The sequence below is a fragment of the Schistocerca piceifrons genome, chromosome 2 (assembly GCF_021461385.2).
Source record: "Schistocerca piceifrons isolate TAMUIC-IGC-003096 chromosome 2, iqSchPice1.1, whole genome shotgun sequence".
Taxonomy (NCBI): Eukaryota; Metazoa; Arthropoda; class Insecta; order Orthoptera; family Acrididae; genus Schistocerca; species Schistocerca piceifrons.
The window spans coordinates 146,506,696-146,529,149 of record NC_060139.1 but is presented as its reverse complement, the minus strand read 5'-3'; the positions used below and the strand labels follow the sequence as shown (position 1 = coordinate 146,529,149).

Genomic DNA, 22,454 nt, shown 5'->3' with positions numbered 1-22,454 from the left:
GATGAAAGCAGAAAATATAAAAATGCAGTTAATGAAGCAGGCAAAAAGGGATAGAAATGTCTCAAAAATGAGATTGACAGGAAGTGAAAAATGGCTTAGCAGAGATGGCTGGAAGACAAATGTAAGGATGTAGACGCATATCACTAGGGGTAAGATAGATACTGCCTACAGGACAATTACAGACCTTTGGAGAAAAGAGAACGACTTGCATGAATATCAAGAGCAAAGCAAAGAAGAGAAAGCAGAAAAATGGAAGGAGTATATAGAGGGTCTATACAAGGGTGATGTTCTTGAGGACAATATTATACAAATGGAAGAGAATGTAGATGAAGATGAAATAGGAGATATGATACTGTGTGAAGAGTTTGACAGAGAACTGAAAGACCCAAGTTGAAACAAGGCTCTGGGAGTAGACAACATTCCATTAGAACTACTGACAGCCTTGGGAGAGCCAGGCCTAACAAAACTCTACCATCTAGTGACCAAAATGTATGAGACAGGCGAAATACCCTCAGACTTCAAGAAGAATATAATAATTCCAATCCCAAAGAAAGCAGGTGTTGACAGATGTGAAAATTACCAAACTATCAGTTTAATAAGCCACGGCTGCAAACTACTAACACGAATTATTTACAAACGAATGGAAAAACTGGTAGAAGCCGACCTCGAGTAAGATCAGTTTGGATTCTGTAGAAATGTTGGAATATGTGAAGCAATACTGACCCTACGACTTATCTTAGAAAATAGATTAAGGAAAGGCAAACCTACGTTTCTAGTATTTGTAGACTTAGAGAAAGCTTTTGACAATGTTGACTGGAATAATCTCTTTCAAATTCTGAAGGTGGCAGGGGTAAAATACAGAGAGCGAAAGGCTATTTACAGTTTGTACAGAAACCAGATGGCAGTTATAAGAGTCGAGGGGCATGAAAGCGAAGCAGTGGTTGGGAAGGGAGTGAGACAGGGTTGTAGCCCCTCCCTGATGTTATTCAATCTGTATATTGAGCAAGCTGTAAAGGAAACAAAAGAAAAATTTGGAGTAGGAATTAAAATCCATGGAGAAGAAATAAAAACCTTGAGGTTCACCGATGACATTGTAATTCTGTCAGAGACAGCAAAGGACTTGGAAGAGCAGCTGAACGGAATGGACAGGGTCTTGAAAGGAGGATATAATATGAACGTAACAAATGGAAAACAAGAATAATGGAATGTAGTCAAATTAAATCCGGTGATGCTGCAGGAATTAGATAAGGAAATGAGATGCCTAAAATAGTAAATGAGTTTTGCTATTTGGGGAGCAAAGTAACTGATGATGGTCGAAGTACAGAAGGTATAAAATGTAGACTGGCAATGGCAAGGAAAACGTTTCTGAAGAAGAGAAATTTGTTAACATCTAGTATAGATTTAAGTGTGAGGAAGTCGTTTCTGAAAGTATTTGTATGGAGTGTAGCCATGTATGGAAGTGAAATGTGTACAATAAATACTTTAGACAAGAAGAGAATAGAAGCTTTCGAAATGTGGTGCTTCAGAAGAATGCTGAAGATTAGATGGGTAGATCACATAACTAATGAGGTAGTATTGATTAGAATTGGAGAGAAGAGAAATTTGTGGCACAACTTGACTAGAAGAAGGGATCGGTTGGTAGGGCATATTCTGAGCATCAAGGGATCACAAATTTAGCATTGGAGGGCAGCGTGGAGGGTAAAAATCATAGAGGGAGGCCAAGAGATGAATACACTAAACAGATTCAGAAGGGTGTTGGTTGCACTAGGTACTCGGAGATGAAGAACCTTGCACAGGATAGAGTAGCATGGAGAGCTGCATCAAACCAGTCTCTGGACTGAAGACCACCACAACAACATCACACATTATATTTATTGAGAGAAAAATTGCATACACCATCAAAGCAGTAATGGAGCAATATTATAATGACATTTTTCACTGCCACTACTTGGCCAGTAAGGGAAGGAGAGTTGATGGCATAAAGTTACAAATCACCAGACTTTACATCAATGTTCTAGTTTAAATACCAAACCTCTCCAAAGTGTCTCATTTGCTGAGGGCATGTGATACTGTTGATGGTGATCCATCCGTAGGATGGGGACATTAAGCTTGGTGGACTCCTTGTTGCTGTTCTCAAGGAGCAGGCTATGTGCCAGCACCCTGTTTCCTCCTCCCCCTCTCAACATCATACAACACACAAACACACACACACACACACACACACACACACACACACAAATACATACATGTATTACAAATAATGTAATGGAGCATGTTGTAAATAAACAAACAAAGTAAACTGTAACAACATTTTGACTGCCTTTTTAAATAAAATCAAAGATATTCCAGTCAAGTATGAAAAATGGAATGAATGGAATAAATAAATGATCTGTTCTCCACCTGTTTATCTCTTAATATTTCCCCCTCCCCTCAAAATGACATCTAAAAGTAACAATGTATATTGTTTTGAATGTAGCATTTTCTTACAACAATGTTCATGAATATTTTGATTCAATGGCTGTGTTAAAAGTCTGCTTGATTTTTATGTATCAAAATGTATTGAATTTTTATCATTCCGTACATTACTTTCCCCCTGATGAAATGATGTTTTATGGTAGTATGTTTTGTTCTTGATTTGTTTATATGATTCTTGGAGTGTATGATTGCTGCTTTATCATCACAGCATACAGGTGTCGATTCTCTAAACAGTTCTTTCAGGTTAAGCCTCCTCAGTAATTCTCTCATCGGTACCACCTCTCTTGTGCAGGCTGCCACTGAGACATATTCTGCTTCCATTGTGCTCAGTGCAACTACAGTGTGTTTTTAAACTCTTCCAGTACACTTGAGATCCTGCCAGTAATATTACATATCATGTAATACTTTTGCGACCACCTGTACAAGTAGAGCAATTAGCTTAAGTGAATGTTTCAAGTATTTAACCAGTGGGATAATATGTGAGTTTATAATGTGCTATTTCCTTCACTTATTTTAGTATGCTTTCTGACAGTATAGTGTAATTGGATAGATAAAAAAAAATCTACTCATCAAGCAGCAGGCGGCAGGAGAGCACACATATAAGAAAAGGTTTTATTTATGCAAACTTACAGAACCAGTGGCTGCTTCCGGCAGAAGAGTTGAAGGTGAAGAAAGAGGGGTGAAGGGAAGGGAAAGGAACTGGAGAGGATTAGGAAAAGGGATAGAGTTTGGAAAGTTACCCAGAACCTCAGGTCAGAGGAGGCTTAATGAATGTAATGAGAAGGAAAGGCCTTTTTTTAAAAAAAGAAATAAAAATAAAATAATTTTCTTTTATTTAACATGTTTTTCAGAAAGAACGGATGTAATGTGTGATGGAATTCATCATGGCAAGAGAAGACAGTTTGGGGTGTTAAGAAATGGTGGAAGTGACAAAAAAGAAAATCAGATGGTGGAAAAAGGAAGAATAGCAAGGAAAAATTTGGAAAAAATTAGAAAAACTTGTACGAAAATTGTGAGGACAGACAGTGGTTATCAAAAGGTAATGAGTGGGCAAGAATTTAAATGGCTGGGAGAGAAAAAACATTGTGAAAAGAGAAAATTTTAAAAACTGGGCAAACAGAAAGAGAAAGTTGTAGCAGAAAAGAGAAAATTTTAAAAATTGGACAAGCAGAAAGTCGTAGCAGAAAATGTGAACTACTTTTCTTGGCAAATAGAGTAATATGGGAGACAGAAGTAAAAGTCAGTCAGAGCAGTTTGGCAAAAAACAAATGCACAAAACATGGAAAGAATTATGTATAAACAAGTATTTATCAAATTTGCAAATAAAGACAACCAGGAAAAGGCCCTGCACTGTAGTGGACCATAAACAAATTGTTATAGGCAAATTCGTAAATAACAATGGTCCTGTGTGTGTGTGTGTGCACAGAAATCAGTACTAAAAAAGATGTAGGAGCACAGTGTTGATTAATCTGGGTGATATGGGTAAATAAATGAAGCACATAAGGTAGAAAAGAGATGACAGTTTGATCAAGACAGAGGACAACAAAGACTGACAGGAGGGTAATATAAGAAGGAATGATGGTCACATGGGCTAATTTAACAAAGGAAATAACCAATTTGTGACAGTGTATGTAACTGGATAGATAAAAAACTACTCACCAGGCAGTGGCAGGAGAACACACATATAAAAAAAGGCTTTACTTATGCAACCTTTCAGAGACAGTGGCTCCTTCTTCCGGCAGTCTTTGCTTCTCATCCTGTCCGGTAAGTCTCCCCAGACCCAGGGTTCTTAATGATTTTTCCAAACTCTACCCCTTTTCATAAACCTCTCCATTTTCTTTCCTTTCACCCCTCTTCCTACCTCTTCAGCCCTTCTGCCGGAAGGAGCCACTGGCTCTGAAAACTTGCGTAAGCAAAACCTTTTTTTATATGTGTGTTCTCCTGCCACTGCTTTGTGAGTAGTTCTTTTTATCTATCCAATCATATTATGTGATGCACTTTTTGCTGCATTCCAGTGGTTGATATTAAATTTTGAACCGTGTTATGACTATTTTGCCACTGAGGAAGCTATATCTGTCGAGCCCTCTGTGAAAGGTAAAGGAGCCACCAACAAGCTTACAATATGGAAGATTTTTAACTTACTTGTCACATTTCTCATCAAAGAAATTCAGTTTCATTTCCATTGGGATCTTGGCGCCCTTAGCATGTTGAAGTCCAAAGCTATCAAATAGTTGATTAATATAGTCTGTCTGAGAAAGACTAATTGTTCCATCTTTGCTGTTCTCAAATTTCACTCCTAACACGTGTGACACTATGCTCATGTGCTTGATTTCAAAGCACTTTTCTAAAAGAGGTTTTATCTTTTGCCTCATCTCTTCATTTTGTGCAAATGTAAGCATATCATCCACATATACAAACAGAATAGCTTTCCCTTCCTTCGCACTTAGCTTGTACACACATGGGTCTATATCATATTGAATAAAACCCAGTTTTTCAAGGGAGTTATTTAAATGATCAAGTGACCATTCTAGCTCGTGCCACTTTGTTTCAATCCATATATTGACATGTTTAGCTTGCAAACCAAGCTTTGATGACATTTCTTGATGAAACCTTCTGGTTGGAACATATATACATTTTCTTTAATGTACTGTGCGGATACGCACTCTTCACATCATACTGATCAATATGCCAATTTTTCTCAACACTGGCTGCTGTCAATAGACAAATATTTGAAACAGGAGCATAAGTCTCATTATAGTGAACACCTTCTACTTGACTAAATCCCTTTGCAACTAAAAGAGCTTTTAAAATCTGCTTCTGACCAACTGTCTTCTTTCTAAATACCAATCTGTCCTTTACAGGAATTACATCAGATGTTGGCTTAACCAAATTCCAAGCATAATGATTCTTCAAGGAGTTGATTTCTTCATTCATTGCAACTATCCATTTCACAGTTTATCAGAATTAACTGCTTCATGATATTATAATGGTTCATCACTGTTCCTTTGTCGCGCAAAGTTTATTTGTGCTTTTTCAGCATAAGTGTTCTCTATGGAAAAAAATGTCATTAGATGACATTTGCTTAAATGTGTTTTTTCTTTTGTTACATCTTTTCTTGGCCCTACTCTTTCATGAAATTTCAGCATGTTCCACAAGTTCCTGGTTACATTTAGTTTCTTCAAAATTTTCCTCCTGATCTGGGAAATCATAAAATTCCTCTTCAGTGTCAGAATCTTCTATTTCACTTCATATTTCATCTTCAGTACTTGGAAATGATAATGCTCCATCATTGTACAGAGCAACAGATTCTTTCTGTTTCTTATTTTCAATTAAGCATTTACCATTCAAAAATTCTTTGAATATACAGTCCCTGGCTTCCACAACCTGTTTCATATCTGGAATCCAGATACTGTATCCAAGGCCATAGTGAGAATATACAGTAACAACCCTTTTCTGACCTTGTGGATAATTTAGAATGACATTTGAATGAAATCTTCGCACCCTGTCGCACATAAATGTCTCAGACTAGTCATAAGGTGTTTTTTGTTGTTTGTGGCTATTTGTAACATGATTTCTTATGTATGCCGCAGTGTACATCAGCTCAGTCCAAGAACTCTTCAGGAAATTACTTCCTAGCAACTATGGCCTTACCATATCCATTAACATTATGTTGAGGCATTCAGCTACAGCTGCAGCGTGTCTGTCACTGTTATTTCATGACAAATTCCTTCAAATTCACAAAACTGCAACTATTTGCATAAATAGAGTTCTAGGCCATTGCCCTTGAGAATTCTTTTAAAGTGTTTTGTGGTTTGTTTTTCTGTTTGAATCTTCCATTTCGTCAATTCTTCTAATACTTCACCCTTATATTTTAAGATACGTACAAATATGTATCTGTTTGCATCACCACGATACTCATTAAATATTTATTGCCTCCAAAACTTGGAACATTGATAGGTCCCATGAGATCACTGTGAATAAGTTCTAAAGTGGTTGATCTTTCCTTCGAATCACGTGGTACAGTTTTCAGAAAGAATGTTCTTGTCGATTTATCCTCCAAACAGCTGTCACTTGAGTTTATTTCACCTTCTTTTTCATAGTCTAATCCCAGGACTGATTATTTTCTTATCATGTTGTTTATTGTATGCTTATTGACGTGCATCATTTGACTGTGTCATAAGTCTAGTGATTTTGTGTTGCTGTAGTAGTAGTAGTAGTAGTAGTAGTTGTTGTTGTTGTTGTTGTTGTTGTTGTTGTGTTCTTCAGTCCAGAGACTGGTTTGATGCAGCTCTCCATGCTGCTCTATCCTGTGCAAGCTTCTACATTCAACCTACATCCTTCTGAATCTGCTTAGTGTATTCATCTCTTGGTCTCCCTCTACGAATTTTACCTTCCACACTGACCTCCAATACTAAATTGGTGATCCCTCGATGTCTCAGAACATGTCCTACCAACCGATCCCTTCTTCTAGTCAAGTTGTGCCTCAAGTTTCTCTTCTCCCCAATTCTTTTCAGTACCTCCTTATTAGTTATGTGATCTACCCATCTAATCTTCAGCATTCTTCTGTAGCACCACATTTCAAAAGCTTCCATTCTCTTCTTGTCTAAACTATTTACTGTCCGCATTTCACTTCCATACATGGCTACATTCCATACAAATGCTTTCAGAAATGACTGCCTGACATGTAAATCTATACTCGATGTTAACAAATTTCTCTTCTTCAGAAACACTTTCCTTGCCATAGCCAGTGCTGGCCGGAGTGGCCGAGCAGTTCTAGGCGCTACAGTCTGGAACAGCGCCCCCGCTACGGTCACATGTTCAAATCCTGCCTCAGGCATGGATGTGTGTGATGTCCTTAGGTTTGTTAGGTTTGAGTAGTTCTGAGTTCTAGGGGACTGATGACCTCAGCAGTCCCATAGTGCTCAGAGCCATTTGAACCATTTGCCATAGCCAGTCTACATTTTATATGCTCTCAACTTCATCCATCATCAGTTATTTTGCTCCCCAAATAGCAAAACGCATATGCTACTTTAAGTGTGTCATTTCCTAATCTAATTCCCTCAGCATCACCCAGTTTAATTCGACTGCATTCCATTATTCATGTTTTGCTTTTCTTGATGTTCATCCTATATCCTCCTTTCAATACATTGTCCATTCTGTCCAACTGCTCTTCCAGGTCCTTTGCTGTATCTGACAGAATTACAATGTCACCAGCAAACCTCAGAGTTTTTATTTCTTCTTCGTGGATTTTAGTTCCTGCTCTGAATTTTTCTTTTGTTTCCTTTACTGCTTGCTCAATATACAGATTGAATAACATCGGGGAGAGGCTACAGCCCTGTCTCACTCCCTTCCCAACCACTGCTTCCCTTCATGTCCCTCGACTCTTATAACTGCCATCTGGTTTCTGTAAATAGCCTTTCACTCCCTGTATTTCATCCCTGCCACCTTCAGAATTTCAATGAGATTATTCCAGTCAACACTGTCAAAAGCTTTCTCCAAGTCTACAAATGCTAGAAATGTAGGTTTGCCTTTCCTTAATCTATTTGCTAAGATAAGTTGTAGGGTCAGTATTTCCTCACGTGTCCCAACATTTCTACGGAATTCAAACTGATTTTCCCGAAGGTCGGCTTCTACCAGTTTTTTCATTCGTCTGTAGAGAATTCATGTTAGTTTTTTGCAGCCGTGACTTATTAACCTGATAGTTCGATAATTTTCACACCTGTCAACACCTGCTTTCTTTGGGATTGGAATTACTATATTCTTCTTGGAGTCTGAGGGTATTTCACCTGTCTCATACATGTTGCTCAACAGGTGGTAGAGTTTTGTCAGGGCTGGCTCTCCCAAGGCTATCAGTAGTTCTAATGGAATGTTGTCTACTCTCGAGGCCTTGTTTCGACTTAGGTCTTTCAGTGCTCTGTCAAACTCTTCATGCAGTATCATATCTCCCATTTCATCTTCATGACCAGGAAGTATAATTCACTTCACTTTGTTTCTCAATAGTTTGTCTGTTCTCCATCATCTCTGTATTTCACAGCTTGGCATCAGTTAACATTTTGGAAATGCGTCACATGAAAATAATCAGCCAGTATCAGCAAATGTTTCATCTTTGTGACACAGATGAGATTTATTTCTGCTAATTGATGCTAACAAGTTTTCTGTTTTTTTGTAAGCACCACTGGGCCCATAACCATTGTTGTAGTGGAATAAAATTGTCATATCACACACATTATATTTATTGAGAGATAAACTGCATCATCATCATCATCATCATCATCAAAGCAGTAACAGAGCAACACTATAACAGCACTTTGATTGTCTTTTGAAATAATGTAAAAGATAATCCAATCATGGCATAAAAATGGAATGAATGGTATAATTAAAGGTTCTCTTCTCCACCTCTTTATCTGTTAACGAATTCAAAATGTTTATCTACAGTAATTGTGTTCAGATCTTCTATAGCTTTAAAATGTGTGGCACATAATGATACAAATATATGACCTCCTGCTCCACTTTTAAGGTAGTTCTACAGTAGCATCTTTTAACATTCATATGATGGTAGCATTACACGCTGCAGTTCATTTTCTCTACACCAGTGCTCTGTGATGCATACTATCATGCTGTTCAAAGACTCTAATTCAGATTCAAGGTGGTGTACTTTATTTTTAAAACACTGCAAATTTTGATGAATAATAGATAATGCTGAGCAAATTTCTGTAGTGTTTGTGCACTCCAGTGTGGTACATTCTATTTTCCCTATTCATGATCTCTAAGCTGGTGGAGATACTTCTAAGAGAGTGGAACCTGTTGGCATGTTTTATCTGAACTACAATTACTGTACTGTAAAGTATTTGTACTTATTTAACCGAAATTTGATGTAGTAGAGTTAACAAGAATGGGACTGCTTTTAAAATGCTGCTGCCTCCTTGGTTGTATTAAATAGCTGCTGTGTACCTTCCATAGCTTGCTTAATATTTGCAGTACTATAATAATAGTACTAATCAAGCAATGACTATCTGTGTTCCATATGAATAGTGACCTGTTTATAGTGAACACTGTCACCTGCCATGTAGCTAACAGGAATCTTCAATCCTTGAATCTCAATAAGCAGATAACTTGTGAGAGGAGCGACTAATAAGATATACTTTCCTTTGATTTGGTGGGTGCTATAGCCAGAACAAACATGACTTGTTGAGCATAGTACTTTATAGAGCAACATGTAAAATACAGATTGTGCATAGCACTGAACACAGTGACTGGGCAACAGTAATACAGGGTATAGAATAGTCTGAGCACTCCTTTGCAATCACTTAAATGATACTGTTTATTTGGCAGCTCGCCAGAGCTGACCCAGGTGGCCTCTGGAAGTGGGCCTATAAACTGTTTGGATGCACAATCACTGAAATCTCGCATGTCATGGGTGAAAGTATATCACTCCTCCCCTATAGGGTGTGGGAAAACTACATACATACTTACATAAAAACACTAGGCACAGAAAAATGTGTGGTACAGAAAAAATGGGCACTGGTCCCTAAAAAGCCCTGGTACCATGAAAAATAAACTAGTCTCAAAAGGCACTGAGATTGTGAGTCACAGAAAATAAAATGGTACTAATGTCCATTTGGTTGCCTGATGATGGCGGCTGCTGCAGCACCGTGACAGGAAGGCACCAGCGAGCTGGGGCAGAGGTGATGAGGGGGTGGGTAAGCGTGCTGCTGCCCCCCCCCCCCCCCCCCTCTTGAGAGGCCATAGGGCAGCACTGGGGACTCTGTCTCCGCAGTGATGTCCTCATCAAGGTCAGCAGTCAGTGGTCAGTGCCAGAATCATCAGGGGAAGCATCAGAGATGACGTCCGCACAGGACTCAGCAATGGAGGCAGCCGTAGTGTCAGGTGCAGTGGGGGTTGCACTGTCAATGGCAGTTGAGGACTGGGGCTGGAGACAGAAACCTCAGACAGCAGTCTGCCAGGCAGCAACCCCTGCTGTGGCTCAAACTGGACAATCTGCGACACAGGAACGAGCCTCAGTGGTGGTGGGAGTGAGGTTGGCCCTCCAGAACAGGACCTGCCGTATGCGACCGCAGCTGATCAAAGAGACTGGACATCTGCCCATCAGGAGTGCGACTGATGCACCGTCATTGGCCCCAGCAATGCTTGATGATGGCAGGAACCCACTTCGGCTGGTGGCCGAAGCCTTGAGCCCAGACAGGCACACCTGGCTGGAATTTTTGTGAAGTCGGTGAGGCTAGAGAATGCAGTGTCAGATGTAACAGGTGAAGAAGGGTCCATGGTTGGTGCCCATGTAACAGCTCTGCTGGGTTCTTGATCCCCACGGGAGTGAAACAGTACAAAATCAAAAAACGGACTAAAACAGCCTCAGGGGAACTGCCAGGTACATACTTCTGCACCTGAGTTTTCAACATCTGAACTATGCGTTTGGCTTCATCATTAGAGTGGGGATGAAAGGGGGGGGGGGGGGACTATGAGCTGGTGAACACCACTAGCCTGACAAAAAGATGCAAATTCCCGAGAAACAAACTGTGGGGCCATTATCAGTAACCACGGTATAGGGAAGTCCCTCAATTGCAAAAATTTAAACAGGGCCGAAATAGTGGCCAGCGTAGATGTGGGTGGACAAAGCGCCACATAGGGAAACTTGGAATAGGTGTCCACTGCAATGAGCCAGTACTGATTTAGGAAGGGCTCAGCAAAATCAACATGTGGACGCTCCCACGGGCAACGTGGCTATGGGCCCGGGTGAAAAAGACACCCGCGGGGCCACCTGTTGCTGAGCACAATGAGTGCAAGCGGCAGTAAGCTGCGTAATGTCCCCATCTATGCCTGGTCAGTACTGATGTCAGTGGGCCAAAGCTTTGGTGCGAGAGGTTCCCCAACATGCAGAAGCCGCAGTACATTACGGTGTAAGGAAACGGGACTTACTACATGGGGAACAGTGCCCTCCATAATGTACAAAAGAACCCCATGAAACACAGAAAAACAGTGCTGGAGGGAGAAATAATTATGCAAAGGATCCAAGGCCTGGGCCTTGGGTTTCTCTGGCCAATCATGCCGCACAAAAGAGAGGCCCTGACTTAGTACAAGATCCATTGGGACAGCGGATGCAGTCATGGCACTAGTGTTGGGAAAACGATCAACCACATTCTGGTTCACAGTGTCTAAATAGAAACAAAGCAATTCATCCTGATCAAATGGTGGTTCTGGCCTGACCAGAAGGCAAGATAAGGCATTGGTGTTGGCTTGTCGCACTATCGGTCAGTATTCGATCTGATAACGCTAACGAGAAAGGAAGAGAGCCCACCATGGCAAACGATTCACTGCCTCGTCCAGCATGTAAGCCCAAGGGTTAAGAAGGACAACCAATGGCTAGTGATCCATGACTAAATGGAACTTAGAACAATAAAAGAAAACATAGAATTTCTTGAGAACGAACACAAGTGCTAAAGCCTCCTTTTCACCCTGAGAATACCAATGATGAGCAGAAATTAAAGTCTTAGAAGCATAAGCAGTGGGTCATTCAGACCTGTCCACGTATTCGTGCACCAACACCACACGAAATCCGTGCTGAGAGGCATCTGTAGCCAACATGAGATGCTGACCTGGCTGAAAAATTTTCCAGACAAGGGGCAGATTTAAGCAAAGCAAATGCTTGGTCACGAGCTGCAGATAAAAAAAGGCACATTTTTACACAAGAGCATGTGCAAGGGCTGAGCAACAGTAGATGTGTCGGCAAAAACGTATGGTGGTTGGCAACTTTACCTAGAAACACCCACTGTTCCTTAATGGAGGTCAGCTGCAGCTAAGCCACAATTGTGTCAACAGGATGACACAATGGGTTGACCCCTGTGCAAGAAACCTCAAAACCTAGAGACTCAGTTAAAGGCTGAAAAAGTTGAGTTGGCAAGATCGCACTTGAGACCTGCAGATTGGAAAACAGAAAACAATTATCGGAGATTGAAAAGGTGGTCTTCAGTGGAAGAACTGAAACAACAATATCGTCAAGGTAATTGATGCAGCCAGGCACAGAGGCTGTCAGCTGCTCTAAAAAATGCTGAAAAATTGAAGGTGTGCTTGCAACACCAAAAGATAAGCATTGATATTGGATAGGCTGAAAGGTGCATTGATAATGAAAAGGCACATAGTGGCCTCATCCAAGGGGACTGGAGGTATGCTTCTGACAAATCAGTTTTGGAAAAGTAGTTGCTGCCTGATAATTGTGCAAGCAACTTGTCAAGTCTGGGCAAATGTTGTGTATATGTCATGGACTGAAGTCACCACAGACTTGAAGCTTCCCCATGGGATTCTTAACGAGGACCAGTGGTATAGCTCATTCACTGAATGAAAGAGGCCAAATGATACTTCAAAGGACTGTGCTATACGAAGCACATCCGTAAGTGTCGGATTCTCTCACTGATGTGCTTTCTCACAGACTTCCCTGTCTGGATCCACACGAATAATAACATTATGCACCATGCGATCAGTGTAGGATTCGTGATGGGTACTAATGACAAATTTACGGTGATGGCTCAACCCATGTAATTCTGCAGTCCAGGCTTTGTAAGATTGGTTTGGGTGTTTCTGACAACTGTAAAATTATACACGCATCGCAATGACATGCGTTCTGTCTCAGTAGCAGGTTGAGAGAAGCTTGCACATTTCATCAAATGATAAGTTGGCCGGTTCTTGTAAAGGCGCAAGTTGGCACAACAACTGATAAGGGCATAGTGAAAGTCAGGAAAAAAAGGAAGTCTTACACAGGTTTGCATCATCCACACGAAAAACCTGGAAATGTTGGTGTAACCGTGTCGTGTAAGAGTCCCAATCCTCAGCTGATTCATCATAATCCAGAAAGGGTGACAGGTGCATTGACAGGAGAGTAACTTGCCACAAACACGCAGAGGCCGTGTGACTGAGAGCAGTGGCAAGAGCCAGCTGTTGTTCTGTGAAAGCTTGCTGCTGGGCGATGAGACATTGGAGTATTTCCTCCGTTGAAATGTTTATCAAGTGACTTAGCACTTACAATAACGTACAGAGAAAACATAACCCTCCCTTGTCACCAAGTTTGCTACAGCAAGAACAAATATGATTTTTGGAACATAGCACCTCATTGAGCAGCACGTAAGATGCAGGTTGTGTGCAGCACTGAACATGTTGACTGGACAACAGTAATACAGGGCACAGAATAAGCCAAGCACTTGTTTGCAGTCACTTAAATAATACTGTTTCTGCACCAGGAGCCAGCTCAGGTGCTTCTACAAGCAGGACTGTAAACTGTATGGATGTGCGATCTCTGACATCGCGCACTTCATAAGCGAAGGTATATCAGTGGAGACTCTTGCTTTGTCAGATGTGTTGTGGAGACCCTCACACCAGAAAGGCCATGTAAATCATAATTTAACACAAAGTTATTTTCATTGTAAGCAACAAATAACGGTAAGGAGTGTAAGAATTCAAGAACTTTGGAGAGGCATGTGCAAGTGGTTACACTCGTCTTACTATACTTACTGCTCTCTTTTGCTGAACAAAATTTTGTTGGACAAAAGGAAGTGCAGTATTAAAAAAAAGTCAGTGCCTTGGTTGTCAAGTCAACACAATGGAAAACACCTATAAGTGCCAAATTAACTGAACTGGGCTTATTGAGTAATTTATCTAAGTTTATTAGTTAATTCAATACTCTATTTATTGTTGGAATAGTTTTTATCAAAGTGAAGTACAAGATGTCAGTTTGCACTTCATCTGTGCAAGTTATGTTTGTGTGTAAAGCAACATGTTGGCTGTTTACACATTACTGAGTGTGAGAGTGGCTTATTTTTAATAAAAATGGGCATTTTAGTTGAAAAAGACATTAAAGCTCTGGATCACAGTCTACAAAACAGTTTTTGAACACTATTTCATTTGAAGCCTGACCATTAATACCACTTTTTTGTAGCAACAGTCTGTTTTTTATTTGTTTGGAACTGTGTAATATGTTAATGTTAATATTCTCAGACATTTGTTCTGAGTTGCTATTTCAGTTAAGTTTATCATGTAGGTAAGGAAACTTCCATCTTCTGCAACTGAATGTTTGTTTTGTTTTTAATGAAAGTCGTTTCACCTGTGTTCACACTAGTATGAAAACATTCAGTTGTGAAAGATGGAAGTTTTCTTATCTAATTGTATAATATGAATCAAACAATGGAAAATCTAGGATGGAATAATGATAATATTATGAAAAGGATAGATTGCTACTCACCATGAAGTGGATGTGTTGAGTTGCAGATAGGCTTAACAAAAAGACTGCTAAACAAGTAAGCTTACGGCCAAAAGGCCTTCTTCTCAATTAGACACACACACACACACACACACACACACACACACACACACAAAGTTTGCATGAACTTGTGTGTGGGGGAGGGGGGGGGGGTCTCTAATTCAGAAGGTCTTTTGGCCGAAAGCTTACTTGTTTAGCAGTCTTTTTGTTGTGTCTGCATAATATGAATCTGTGTCCTAGACTTAAATTCTTTGTAGTGCACTAGTTGTGAGCCATTCATCTAGCATGCAGACTGCATCTTGTTACTTGAGTTTGTGCTTTCGATATGTATATGAGTGCAGTGGCAAACGTGACTGGTTTTGAACAGTCATTTAAAGATATTGGGAGGTTATTTGTGTCAACTAGTAATATGTGAGGACCCAGTTCTGGACCTTTTGGAATTTTGCATTTTGTGTTTCCCTATTCTGACTTCAGTTTTATTTCTGTAACACAGTTTGTCAGGGATACCCTCTCTGTGCATGTTATGAAGATATGACTTTATCCATGCCAGAGAGGCTTAATTCATGCCATAACAATCAATCCGAGGTCACAAAATATACCTGTAGGACAGATTTTGTGATTTTGCTAGAATTTTCAACGAATCTGTACTAAGAGAAGATTTCCTTATATTGATTATTATCGATGAGTGTCATTGCTGCCTACAAATACCTGAAGAACTGAAGAAGCTGAACTAGCAGATGGACACAAACTATCCTGAGAAACTGTATTTACGAAGTTTCAAGAACCAGTTTTGAGTGATGAGTCTAGGAATATACTACAACCTCCTACATATTGCTCCCGAAGGGATCACAAGGACAAAATTTGGTTAATTATAACATGCAAGAGGCAGGCATTTAAACAGTCCTCGTTCCTGTGCTCATACGTGAATGACGCGGTAAGAAGTCCTAGTAACTGGTACAGTGGGAAGTACCTTCTGCCATGCACTTCACAGAGGTTTTTCATGGTGAGAATTTAGGTTTAGACTGGTGACTGAACCCCAGACCTTCAAATTTTGTTGCCTGGAACTTACCCACTGAGCCACGAATCGACATTTAAGCCAAACACTTTGTACAGATCTCGATGAAGTGATTTGTGAGCTCTGAACTGATACTCAGTAATATCATATATCAGTTTGAAAAGCTTGTAAGGATGTTGCAGGGGAGATTGTGCTGAGAAATAATCATCAAGAAAAAAAATTGGTACATTGCACTGTTTCTGTGTTAATTAACATTGAATTAATCTAATCAAGCCATTGCGCACATGGAAATTCAAGTGGCCCATCAGAGACGGTGTTGCCAAATGTGTCCCACTGGAATAACAGCTGATGAATACATGCTATACAAACCATTTTGTGTGTTCTTTTCTGGAGTTGAAGGCTATTGGGGGGGGGGGGGGGGGGACGACAGAGAAAAGAATGCTGAAAGTGGCAAAGAAATTTAGGTGAAACAAAGAACATCATGTACAAAGCAGAAAAGAAATTTATCTTTTTCAGTCTTTGACACTTTTTACAGCTTTTTATCAGTTTTATTTTTCGTGCTATTAAAGAATGAATCTGTAGTTCTGAGAGCAAATAAATAAATAAAACACCCCATTGATCACTTATTGTGGAAAGTAATGATTTTCACCAGGAGTTACTTGTAGCTGAGGTTTTTTTACTAGCTCTTTTATAAATTATTATTTTTTAAAATTGCAGTGTACTGTTTGTCATTATCCTCATAAGACATAAGAAATGGCACTTACTGTTGATTTAATTTCTTGTGACTTGAAGGACCAGATGGAGCACGCCCACCAATGAAGAAGGCTAAGCTTATGCGTCTTGAAAGAAAACAAGAGAAGCTAATGAAAAAGGGTTTCAGCAAAGAGGAAGCAGAGAGAATGCTGAAAGAAAGGAAACAGCCACCTCCACAGGGCAAATCGTTGGAGGAACTTTTAAATGAACCACTCCCTGAAGACCCTGCTCATCGACTTGAGGTTAGTGGTTGACAGTACACGAGATAAGAATACTTTGTACTTGTGTCATCAAAGAACTATGAAAATAAACGTGTACTTTACTAACAGAGAAGTCACTGTTAAATTTGTTGAATCACGGAGGATGACAGAGTGCTTTCTGTACACATATGAAAAACTAAAGCTTTTTAAATACACCACAAAATTCTACTTGGAGCAGAAATGACACTTTGTGAATTTTCATTGCCTTCAGCAATTAAGCCTTCCGATCGAGGACCAGAGAGACATGCTGCAATCACAGCAACTATTGACTGCTTGGCACATTTGTACACAACATCTACAAGTAAAATTGCTTAGTAATCAAATTGTTACTAAAATGTTACAGAGGATATCCCATCAATTAACTGCAGTACCAAAGTATGTTGGTAACAAATGAATTGTAATTTCTTGATAAAGAAAAGAAATCAAGTTGTCCACCAACGCTCTTTTTATACTCAAAACTAGACACAAGACAGAATTCTGTGATTCTATAAAATATTATAACAGGCAGTATTCTGATAATAATATTAATAAAAATGCAGTGACTGGTCTGCAGGCAAGTGATAAATATAAAATCATTACAATTATTTGAAAAATATACATACAACTTTGTAATTGTTAAGGAAACCAAACAACAGGCATTTTCCAAAAAATAAATATAATAAAATCAAGTGGAATAAAAATCTGTTAGTAGAGAATGCATTAACCTTTGTATGAAAAGTTAAAGCACTAAATTTTGCAACAAACTGTGCCACAGTTTAATTCACTACGCCTACTTTGGTATTTAAAACTCAATTTTGCGCATCAAAAGTACTTTCAGTAATTTTATCAAGCCTACATTCAGAATGCATCTCTTTAAAAATATACAATTGTGTTACTCTTTATGCAATATCTTGATGAAGGATGCATGTTTCAAAAAATACATTTCATAACAACTCGTCTGTTCTGAAGGCTCTTCACAAAACAGTGTACAGATTCAGTGCACATAAATGTTACTTGGATTTTATCCTGTGCAGGATTTTCAAACTGGGGTGGGGGATTTTTCAATGGTCAGTGAGTCACTGACGGAGTAATATATTATGTTAATTAAGGATGAGATTTGTTAATAATCAAGGTTCAATACACACATATAAAATACAAAAAAAATTAAACATATTTGTATTCCAGAATGATTGATTGTTACCATTCTCACAATGTCTTGTGATAAATTGTCAAGGATATTACTTAATTTCGACTTTAAAAAAAAACTGAATTAATTTTACACTTCCCTGTAATAAGATGAGCTGTTTCTTTCGTATTCCAGAATGATTGATTGTTACCATTCTCACAATGTCTTGTGATAAATTGTCAAGGATATTACTTAATTTCGACTTTAAAAAAAAAAAACTGAATTAATTTTACACTTCCCTGTAATAATATGAGCTGTTTCTTTCTGAAACACACATCATTATTCTGTATAGATTATCTCATTTTCTGAAGTCTTTTTACTCTATCTATATTTTCAATTCCAATGACATCTCCTTGCACTTGGCTTAGTAATAACTTGATCTTCACAGAATTTTAGTGTGAGGTAATTGAATTTTGTGGACCCAGAGATGTTGGAGAATCAATCAGCTGCATCCATAGTCTTTAAAAAAAATGCCTAACAGCAGGAGACGAAATATAAGGCAGAAAAATATGCCTTGAGCGATGGCCAAAACCTGAAAAAAAAATTGTCTCCATGAATACCCAGTGATGGTCTTCCACTCACACGTATAGATTTGCTACACAGTTGCAGTTGTTAAGCACTAGAATTTATTTAGCTAATTCTGAAATATGACTTTTCTTCTCCTTCAGTGTTCTGTAATGAGTCAGCATCCCAGCCTTGCATCATCAGTATGTGTATGAAGAAGAGTAAATTTATCTGCACTCACACGCACCCCCTCCCTCCCCACAGCCCCCCCCACCCCCCCCACACACACACATGCGTGCACATACACACACATGCACAACACACACGTCTTTTCGAAGCTAGGATTTACTAGGAATTTTATGAAGGTGGGAATTTTTGTCAATTATGTGTAATTTAATACTGATACAGTAAGTTCTATTGACAATTTGGGGTAAGTAGAAGTAAGGGGTGACACTATCTCCCACTCCATTATCCAGCACCTCTGTGATCATCATACAATCTGTGTAATATGCGAATAAAACTTCATGCATGAGGAACATTGTTTCAAGGTAACCATTTTCCATTTTAAGCCAGCTTATTATCAACTACACGATTTCTACAGTGAATCAGCACATACATAACATGTTGTCTATATGTGTCATTGTTTCATATTAGTTGTTATAAGAAAAAGTTGAAGAATATGTGCATATTCATTTGTGTTTTTGCAACTGATTATTGTGTTTAAAAATGTTTATCCCCACAAGTTCCATGTCGTCTTCAGGTGGTATTCTGAAGTTTAAACTAGTAATGACATAACGGACAAGTTATAAGAAATGGTGTGTAATCATGTTTCTGATTCAACAGTATTTTAGAAATATGCGGGGCACATATTTATCTGTCATTGAAGTGTAAATAAATGAAGGAAGGGTGCTAGACACACACACACATTAAAAACACCTTTGAATCTCTAACTTTCAAAACATTTCAATAGTTTCTTCTACAAAAGGAATGTTAGTTCATGGGAGGGAAATATAGAATGTGTAGCTGCTTGTGAAATGGAAAAGTTGCGCAATCCTGACACAGGAGTCTGATTTAGCTTCTGCCTCTTTCCCTATAACCTAAGTTTCTCCTAATCGAAGAGTGAGATTGACTTCTCCATCCACCCAGCCTTTTTATAACACAAAGTTTCATGGTATTAAAGAAATTATTTGAAAGTTTGAAAATACTCTATTTTTATTACTTTTTATTTTTATTATAATTTTGTATGTGTGTCAACTTCTCTCCTGTTATCCTATTTTCAGTAGTTGGCAGAAGGTACTTCCATTGAATCTTAAAAATTATTGCATACTCATTTCTAAGTTCCATTTTGACTGCTCATAATTTATTACTAATTTGTGTCTTCTTGTTTTTAACTAGAAGTTATTGTTAAATAAATTTGTCTTTTTCAGAGTTCATTCAAGTTTATGTGAGGTGTTTCATCACAGGCCATCTTTGCATTTTGCACTGGGTCCTAGTACAATATGTCTTATTTGTGTCTTGTATGAAGTGCTCAAACCTTGGAGGATTTGACAGTATCATATCCCATTGGAGCAATTTACATCACAACCCTCCGGCGTTATTATGTATTGGCATCTGTAATTTGTGAATACTGTGTGTCACAAACAACTTGTGACAATGTGCACTTAATAAGATGTATTATGCCAATTTAGTAGGCAAAAAAATACATCACTGAAAAAGAATACTGGTGGTTTTTCAACTTTTATATTAAAGCCTTATATCAAATAAAGGCCATACAACTCAATAAAGAGTTATATAGTAGGACTAAACTTGTTTTTCAGCGCTGACAGTCTAACTTTTTTCTGTTTCTGTAATGTTTGAATATTGTTGCCTCTATCAATAGCAGTTCCTTCCATGTTAATATGTGTATTAGGTGCTTTGGAATAATGCTGATGTCCTAATGCAGTGTAGTAGTATAGTTTGTATGCTATCCATCATAGGTCCGATTGGTTCGCTCTACACCACCAAGCCGAGAATATGAACAAACATCAGAGCAAGCACATGAAGTATTCCGCAAATACCAGATGGCTGTGCACAGAGAGCCTGCTGATAAATGTACTCTGCACCACTACAAACGTTTCCTTGTTACATCTCCCCTGAAGGTAAAACTGTAATGACCAGCAGGAACATGAACGTGACACCTTGCTAATGGCCACAGTATCAACTGAAGAGAATTCTAACAAGGAGAATTTTATTCAAAAATTCTGGAAACTCCATACTCATATTCCTAGGACAATTAGTGCAGAATTTTTTAATGTTTATTTGTTGGTGGACTTGCTTTGTGCATCATATTTTAAACCACACTATACTCCTTAGAGTCAGAATGCTTTCAGTACTTCTTTGTAGACTTCCTGGTCACAGGAACATACTTACAAATTACTGCATAATGTAGTATGAGCCCCTGATTTCTTCTTTTCATAACTGCTTCTATTTTTACAGTCTTTATTAACTGATTTTGCCAAGTTTTACTGCCATATGTATCTGAAACGTCAGCTAAGTTTCAGACGTATTTCATACGGGTAGTGACACTAAATCTACAGTGAGGTAATCATCAAAATACATTTGAAATATATCTGATTGCATTCACATTTCAATCCTTATGGTTCAGTTTGTTACTTTATTTGCAGGGTATGTTGAAACTGTACTTCAGTTTTTCCAACATTTCTTATAACTAAACTATAAGAAATTGGGAAAGTAAAGAAAAGTGGAGGAATGAGATCTGCAATTATTTCATGTTAGGATCTGAACTAATGTGCATTCATTAATCTCTGAATCACTCTTCTTCATGTCACAGTTACCGAGATTAAAAAAATTCTATGTGCATAATCTGCAAGTACCACTAAATTATCTCTTCTCAGCCATAAATATCAAACTTCAGAATACTTGACTTTGTAAGGGGTCTCTTAAAGTGGAATTATATTCAAAATGTCATTCTTATATCAAGAATTCGGTTATTCTAACAGTAAGTTGCATGATATAGTGGTCCAGCTGGAGGATTCATCAGTCAGTTTTGATGTGCTACCACTGTTTACCATAGCTCCGCTTATTGACGTTTTGGAACAACTGATATTGCAGAACTCTTTAAATATTATCTCGTGACCACCTTCCTCAAATAGAGTAATGAGTTCTACAAGCAGACAGACGGCATGGCTATGGGGAGCACCTTAAACCCAGTAGTACCATATTTCTTCATGGAAAAATTTGAAGCATTAGAAACTGCCAGCAAAAAAACAGAACATATGGTTCTATTATGCAGATGATATATTTGTGTTGTGGAGACCTGGCAGAGAGTAACTATATTGTTTTCATGAACATCTCAAAGGGATAATCCGTAGATTCAGCTTACTATAGAGGCAGAGGAAGATGGATAATTACATTTCCTTGATGTGCTAGTCTTCAAGAAAGATGATCCTAGCTAGGGCCACATGGTATTTTGGAGACACACACACGTGGACCATTATCTACACTGGGATTCAAATCACCACCCATGATAAATATGAAGTATTACAAAAACATCAGCGGATGGAGCATGATATATCTGTAAACCACTGCTGCTTAATGCGTGATTGAAATATCGCTCAAATCTCTACAAAATCGAAGGCTTTTCTGATGTTCATTAAAGTCATGACTGACTTCATAGGAAAGATCTTGATGAAACAGTATATTGCTGTAATGTACAGACCTATACAGCAGGTACAGCAACACCTAAAGTTGGCCAAAGATGCTTGCAAACTGCTGAAAAAAGGAAGGAATTTACAGGATTCCTTGTAGTCATGGAGATTTGTACCTGGATAATACTAAAAGAACCACCAAAAAACAACTAGAAAAACACAAGGGCAGCTGTAGAAGGGGAGAAACAGACAAATCTGCTGGTGTCTAGTGTGCTTTGTGCCCAGAAGACCATCAGATTTAATTTGATAAGACTCAGGTACTGACAGCCACAAGCAGATAATACAAAAGGCTTTACAGAGAGACAATTGGGAT

General features: G+C 38.6%; 1 protein-coding gene across 2 annotated transcripts in view; it reads left to right on the top strand.

The window, feature by feature from the left end:
* The window catches only part of LOC124776731 (arginyl-tRNA--protein transferase 1), a 164,208-nt gene that overhangs the window by 54,277 nt on the left and 87,477 nt on the right, over window positions 1-22,454 (top strand). Inside the window, exons 6-7 of one of the 2 annotated variants that reach the window (XM_047251849.1) lie at window positions 16,545-16,747; window positions 20,411-20,572. In XM_047251849.1, the coding sequence (XP_047107805.1) occupies window positions 16,545-16,747; window positions 20,411-20,572 (365 nt within the window). The remainder of the gene's footprint in view (window positions 1-16,544; window positions 16,748-20,410; window positions 20,573-22,454) is intronic. The other variant, XM_047251850.1, reaches the window with a different exon arrangement.